This window comes from Frankliniella occidentalis, unplaced genomic scaffold (genome assembly GCF_000697945.3).
Source record: "Frankliniella occidentalis isolate FOCC.00 unplaced genomic scaffold, Focc_3.1 Scaffold59, whole genome shotgun sequence".
Taxonomy (NCBI): Eukaryota; Metazoa; Arthropoda; class Insecta; order Thysanoptera; family Thripidae; genus Frankliniella; species Frankliniella occidentalis.
In genome coordinates this window covers 1,300,998-1,307,952 of record NW_026267189.1, presented here as the reverse complement: position 1 = coordinate 1,307,952, position 6,955 = coordinate 1,300,998, and the positions used below count along the sequence as shown (strand labels likewise).

Genomic DNA, 6,955 nt, shown 5'->3' with positions numbered 1-6,955 from the left:
CTGCTATGGCGACTTCTGGATTAACCGAGAGAGAGCTGTCAACGAAAATATATAAAGACGGAAACGTATATAATTGAGCACGTTTGTTGGCGGGATTAACGCTGTCGGACGTGTGGCAGCTAGAAGCAGCCGGTGCGCTGAGCTCTGGAGTTCCTTTTTAATGACAGGAGCTCATGACCTCTCTGTGTGATGCTGTGACCGTTGCGTTTTTTCTTTGTTTTTTCCCTTCTTTCTCTCGTGCCTCGCATCGTAGGGGGTTGGTAATGGGGTGTCCCGGCACGTTCGCCCGCACGCACTGCTTGTTCATGCTCAGGTGCGCGCCGGCGTCGTGCCCCGCGGGGCCAGGCGGCCGCACCGCGACATCTGCTGAGCCCCGCCCCACTCCGCCCCGCCCCGCCGCGCCCCGCCACGACGCTCCCGTGCTCTGCTGCTTGGCTTCTGCTGGCTGTTGCTGCTGCTGCCCTTTTGCCGCGGAAGCGCACATTTCCGGGGGCTTTCCGGGCAGAAACGACCGTGAAAGTAGATTTTGTGTCGGAAGGATGTGGGACAAAGGCAGCCGCGCCGGGCGGGGCGGGCCGCCGCTACCGAAAGTTAATGTGTTTTGCAGTGGCGGGCCCGGGGCGGCGGCGCGCGGCACCGTCTGCTCCGGCGGCGGTGGTGTTGATGGCGGTTGTGGCGGTTTCCATATTCTTCCTGCCCTTTTGCGATAATGGCGCCTCTTCTTCTGTCCTTGCAGAGGGCCGGTGGGTGGGCTGGCGCAACGACTCGCTCCGAGGACGGCCCGTCGAGCTTACCTTCCACTTCGCGGCGCCCAGAGAGTTTGTCGCCGTTCGGCTGCACCTCAACAACCGCATCAGTGGCGGCGCCCAGGTCAGTGTCTGTCTCTATTTCCGTTCATCCCTTGGCTTTGGCCTCGGACTCACCGCTGACTCCTCTGACGGGCAGGTGCCGCGCCTGGTCTGAGTCAGTTTATCTCTGTCTGTGTTTTACCCCCCTTGGCTTTGGCCTCGGACTCACCGCCGACTCCTCTGACGGGCAGGTGCCGCGCCTGGTGCGCGTCCTGCTGAGCCCGGACGGCACGCGCTTCCAGAACCCGTCGGCGGGCGTGGCGGTGGCGCCGCCGCCCTCGGTGCTGGAGGACGAGGATGAGGTCGCCCAGGAGGTGTCCGTGCCGCTGGGAGGCAAGGCCGCCCGGAGTGTCCGGGTCCAGCTCTTCTTCTCGTCCACCTGGATCCTGGTCAGCGAGGTCAGCTTCGACTCGGGTGAGTGACGCTGCTGGCCGTGACGTCGTCTTTTCCCTTTTCCACCCTGCTGCTGTACCGCAGCTCGACAGTGGCGCAGCAGCAGGGTGTTTGAGTGGCACTTGACCCACAAAAGTTGGCATCTCTGGACCGTTAACCCTTTTTTTCTTCGCTTTTTTTTCTTCCTACCTGCGCGGCAGCCCCCTTCAACGGCAACTTCACGGACGACATGGTGGAGATGACGAGGGCGCCCGAAGTAATAAGCAGCGGTGGCAACGGCAACAGCAACAGCGGAGGGACCGGAGGAGGAGGAAGTGGCGGCGGGAGAGGCCACCAAGTCCCTGGGCAGCCCCAGAGCGGCCCGCCCCCCGCCGAGAGGGGCGGGGGCGGCGCGGGCGGGGCGGCCAACGACGCGAAGGGCGCTGGCAAAGAGATTCCTACGTCCCACAACGAGGTGCTCGACGCCCACAAGGACGAGACCCCCAGTGAGTAGAGTGCCTGGCAAGGGCCAAGCCAGACGGTCCGTCATCTTGGTCTGCGCTACCGGGATGTGGCGGGGCGGGGCGAGCGGAGGCGGCATTCAGGGCTGCGTGGCGCTCTGGCGCGCGGCTCGCCCACCGTGGGCCAACTTGAATAGCCTCTGGCCCACTCTAGGCGGGGTATCGTCCCGGTCCAAAAGCCCTGCCCGGCCCATGGCCGTGAGCCGGCTGCCCCCTCGCGGCAATTACTTAACCGGTTCCTTCCTTTGGCGCGCGCACGCGCGGGAATTTTTAAAGAGCCCTTCTTGCTGTTTTTGCCACTCTGGCATCATCAGAATTATTAAAAGGCGACACGCTCCGTTTCTTTTGTCTCTGTGTTTTAACTCGCGCTATTTTTCTCTCTCTTTCGCAGCGACGACGGCCACCTCGGAGCAGGGCACCTACATCGGCGTGGTGTCGGGCGTGCTCTCGGTGCTGGCCGTCACCCTGGGCTGCGTCGTGCTGGTGCTGGTGCGCCGCGGCCGGCAGAAGGTGTCGCTGCTGCACAAGCACGCCGCGCTCATGTGCAGCGCCAAGGCGCCCGCCCTGGGCCAGGCCGTGTCCATGAAGGACCTCAAGACGTCCGTCAGCATCCTGGGCGGAGGGGTGGGCGGCGTCGGCGGCGTCGGGATGGGCGTCGGCGTCGGCCTGACGCCGGCCGCGTCCATGGGGCTGGGCGGCGGCGGCGGCGGCTCGCTGTACGGCACCGGGACGGGCATGAGCCTGGGCAGGGCGCGCCTCGTCAAGAACGGCTACGTGTCGGCGCCGCGCCTCTCCATGTCCAAGAACAACGTCATGTACGGCCAGGTGGTGGCGGGCGAGGAGAGCGACTCGGAGAACTCCATGGCGTACCACGAGCCGTACAAGCTGCTCATGCCGCCCAGCAAGCAGCAGCAGCAGCAGCAGGAGTACGGCTGCCTGCTCGGCCAGAAGGAGCTGTCCTCGAGCAAGAGCGGCGACTACACGGGTCAGTCTCGTCGCCACTCTACGTTGTTTGTTTTTTACGCAAACTGCGAAATAATTAGACCTACCTGAGGATTTTTTCTTTGGCTGACATTTTATTTTCTCTTTTCTTTCCCCCCTTCCCTGCAGACTTTACGAGCGTGACGAGCATCCACGACGACCCCAAGTACTCGTCGTCCTCCGTCTACCACTTGTCCAACGGGCTGGGCTCGCGCTCTCAGTCCAAGTACGACGTCAAGGGCCTGTTCGGCACGAGTGCGCGTTCCAACGAGAACTTCTACGCCGCCACCGACATCGTCAAGGTCGGGCAATTGTTTCTTTACCTTGTCATAAAAGATAAACACGTACATTTTGCTCGTGAATATTATTTACGTTTTACTTCTATTTATGTTTTATGTTAATTTGTTTGTGTTGAAAATCACTAAGCATTTGCCTTCAAAAACGCTAAAAGTGAAAAAATCGCTCAAAATCCAAAAATCAGAACTTTTTAGAACAATCTTAAGGCAGTGTCAGGGACCCCTCTCCTCATGTTTTGGCCATTTTTTTCCGAATTCCGAGGAACTTGCCTATGACCGCGTGGGATTGAGGAGGAATGTGGAATGCCCCTCTTATGTTTTATGCGTAACTTTATGTTTTATTTTGTTTATGTTTGTGCAGTCTGAGCGGAGAGAGCAGCACCTGGCCATGGGGCGCTTCACCTGCCTCATGCTGCCCAACGGGCTGCCCGCCGACGGCGCGTCGTCGCTGCTGGACTTCCAGCGGCATCGGCTGCGCGTCACGCAGGCCCTGGGTGAGGGCTCCTTCGGCACGGTGAGTGGGGACCGGGGGAGGAGGAGGAGGAGTAGTAGTAGGAGGGGCACTACTGCGGGTGACGTGACTCGCGGACGGGAAGGGTCGGCCGGGGTGAGGAGGGGGGCGACGCGACGTCAAGTTCCGCGCGGCGAAGGCGGAGACAGCCAGCCCGGGATGCGCGGCGCGGCGCGCTGAGGTCGGCGCCCGGAGGGTAGGCAAGCGCGACGCAGGGGCGCGCGTGGCTCGAGACGTTGCCTGCCCGCCGGGCGCTCCGGCCTGCTCTTGCTCTGCTCTGCACGGCGCGGGGCGCGGCTCGGCGCGCCGCCCGAGGCTCCTTCAGTCGCTTTTTGTCGCTGCTCCGGTCACTGTTCCAGCTGTTCCAGTTACTGTTCCAGTCACTGTTCCAGTCACTGTTCCAGTCACTGTTCCAGTCACTGTTCCAGCCGCTGTTTCAGCCGCTGCCCCAGTCGCTGTTTCAGTCGCTATTTCCGTCGCTGTTCATTCGACTGACTCATATCTCTGTGTTCTCTGCCGCTCTCCAGATGCACGTTTGCGAGACGGACGGCGCGCTGGACTTCACCTCCTCGTCGTCGACCTTCAGCAAGCGGCAGCCCGTGCTCGCCAAGACGCTGCACCGAGGGGCCGATCCTGATACACAGTGAGTCCAGCACACTTTTTATTTACATATGGGGCTTGTTCGTTATTACAACACGAAAAAAAACAACACTCAAATATGGAATATTTTGCGGTTTTCCAGGCAAGAGTTTCTGCGGGAGGCGACCTGGCTGGCCAGCGTCCGGGATCCCAACGTGTGTCGCGTGCTGGCGCTGTGCAGCCAGGACGGGCCGCTCTGCGTGCTGCAGGAGTACTCGGAGAGCCGGGAGCTGGCGCGCGTCCTCAACGACAACCCCAACATTAGGTGAGTCCCTCCAGTCAAAAGTGACGTTGTTGTTCTGCCTTTTTGTTTTTGGTATTTGATTATTTTTTTTAGCTGTGTGTTGACGTGTCGTGTCGCCTTTCGAGAATCTTGCGGGCTCGCGGCGGGTGATGTGGGAGACCGGATGTCAACGCGGAGTAGGTCGCCCCCGCGCTAGCTGCCATACCTTCCCGAGAGGAGAGAGAGAGTGAGGAGAGAGAGCAAGAGAGAGAGGAGAGCACTACGTACCGTGGTTGAGACAGACAGACAGGGAAGCCCCACAAACACGCCGCACGCGCGAGACGCCGGCGCGGATCACTTGTCTAATAATGCCTCTGTCAAAGAGGGCGGCTGTGCCACGCTGTGCCGTGAGTGAGTGACTCTCCCTTCCTTCCCGCCTCTCTCTCTCTCTCTCTCTCTCTCTCTCTCTCTCTCTCTCTCTCTCTCTCTCTCTCCTCCATCCCGCTCTCGCTCTCCCCCTATCTCCCTCTCTCTGCCTCTCTCTTACCCTCTCCCTTCCTCCCCTCGCGGACACCGGTGGTGGTGGAGCCCCTCGGATGAGAGTCCTTGTAACTGCAGGGCAGGAAGGCTTATTGCGACATTAACGTCTACTTAGTGATTGTTCGCCAAGAAAGCGAGGCAGGCAGGCAGGCAGGCAGGAGGCAGGCAGGCAGACACGCGGGGCGGCGGAACCGGCGGCGGGGAGCCCTCCTACCAAATTAATATTGTATTTCAGGGCAAACTTTACTCTCTGCGTTAGAGGGCTGCGGCGCTCCCCTTGTCTTACGCTCTTTTTGGTTGACGCGGCGGCAGAGCGGTTCACGCTCGTCCGCCTCTCTGTTCAATGAGCAGGGCACCCCCAGGCCCGGAAGCTGCTCCCCCCTCGGTCTCATCTTCCTTTCGCCCCGGGTGAGGAGGCGGTGTAGTAGAGCCCGGTGCGTGTAGTGTATCCGTACCTCCTGCTCCTCGGCAGGGACCCGTCGTCGTCGTCGTCGTTGGTGGCCCCATCCAGGCTCAAGTGCCGCCGGCGCGCAGGTGCCACTGTGGTATGCCGCCACCCCCCGCCACGCCACACCCGACACCACCAAGCAGCCCGCTCTCTCTCCTCTCTCGCTCCCTCTCATCTCTCTATCTTTCTCTCTCCCTTCCTCTCCCTCTCTCCTGCGGAGCTGTCAAGTGATGTGACTTGAAGCCTTCCTCCTCCTCCTCCTGCTCCTCCTCCACGGGGTGGCAAAGGGGAGGGCCGTGAAAAGGCGGGGCGGGGCGGGGCGGGGCGGGTCTGACGCGGGGGCGGACTGCTGGCATAGATAACATGCTGGCGGCAGGCTGGTGAATAGTTTACACAACGCTGCATCTTGGCTCGCGAGGAGTGTGGCGTGGCGCGGGGGGCTCTGTGGCGCAGCAGCGCCGGGCCAGGACCGACAGGCGCGACAGTCTGGCATCGAGTGCCAGTCAGGCAGCCAGTACCAGTCAGCCAGTAGGCTACCAGTCAGGCAGCCAGTACCAGTCGGCCAGTAGGCTACCAGTCAGGCAGCCAGTACCAGTCAGCCAGTAGGCTACCAGTCATAGTCAGCTAGTGCCAGTCAGTGAGTCGTGGAGATTGATTTATTTATGCCCTTATTTTCGTCCTCGTGATCGTATCCCTGCTCACCTTGCCGAGCTGCCGCTCAGATGCTTTGTGAGGCGTTCGAACAGGAAGAGAAGTTATTTATTTTCTGACTCGGCCATATCATAGTGTGTAGTGCTTTTCGTGGAAGGGCGCTTACTATATATTTGTCTGTTGTCGGCGCGGCGGTGCGAGCTGCGCACACTCTATGGTGCGCTGACGGGACGGTCGCCCCTTGAGCTCTGGCGATGCTGGCGATGCACTCGCGCCCGGCGGCCTCCCGAGGGGATGACTCTGCACCGTCGCGCACCCTCCCGACACGCTGCTGTCCCGACAGGGTGTCCCGACCCGCTGTCGGCGGCGACGATTCGCAGAAAGCCAGACGCTCGTCCAGCGTGTCGGGCGATTTATTATACGTGCCGCGTCATCACGTCGACCATTTTTCAAGACCGGCGCGCATTAATTCCGTCACTGTCATGATTTTTATTAGTTTTATGCGTGCGTTGCGCGTTTAGTGTTCGCGGCAAAAGTTTGGAAAACGTTTGGGAAAGCGGGTATCGAGGAGGCAGCAGCTGCTCTCGAACGTACCCCTACCGCCAAACTCCCCATGCGGAAGGTGCTAAACAAGAAAATAAATAAATGATTTTTCTAACAGTTGGATACAATCAGATAGGCTAGCTTGGTTTTTTTTTTCTCTTCCTAGATTCAATTCTGCGCGGGCAAACGGAACGCTTGCCGGGCACCCGTATCCATCATATAATCTTCGTGACTGTATCATGACCCTCGTCTCGTTTTTACGCCCCTCGCATTGTTCTCCCCCCCCCCCCTTCCCCCTCTCGCGGCTGCAGCGCTGCAACTGTGCTGCTGCTGCAGCTGTCTAGAATGCTCGCCTGCCCCCCTCCCTCTTCCCTAGCCTGCC

General features: G+C 60.4%; 1 protein-coding gene across 1 annotated transcript in view; it reads left to right on the top strand.

Annotated features, from left to right (window-relative positions):
• LOC113216755 (epithelial discoidin domain-containing receptor 1-like) overlaps positions 1 to 6,955 on the top strand; it is a 186,908-nt gene that overhangs the window by 171,458 nt on the left and 8,495 nt on the right. Inside the window, exons 5-12 of the mRNA XM_052267795.1 lie at positions 737 to 870; positions 1,040 to 1,262; positions 1,442 to 1,726; positions 2,133 to 2,726; positions 2,852 to 3,024; positions 3,380 to 3,532; positions 4,057 to 4,172; positions 4,272 to 4,433. Coding sequence (XP_052123755.1) covers positions 737 to 870; positions 1,040 to 1,262; positions 1,442 to 1,726; positions 2,133 to 2,726; positions 2,852 to 3,024; positions 3,380 to 3,532; positions 4,057 to 4,172; positions 4,272 to 4,433 — 1,840 coding nt within the window. The remainder of the gene's footprint in view (positions 1 to 736; positions 871 to 1,039; positions 1,263 to 1,441; positions 1,727 to 2,132; positions 2,727 to 2,851; positions 3,025 to 3,379; positions 3,533 to 4,056; positions 4,173 to 4,271; positions 4,434 to 6,955) is intronic.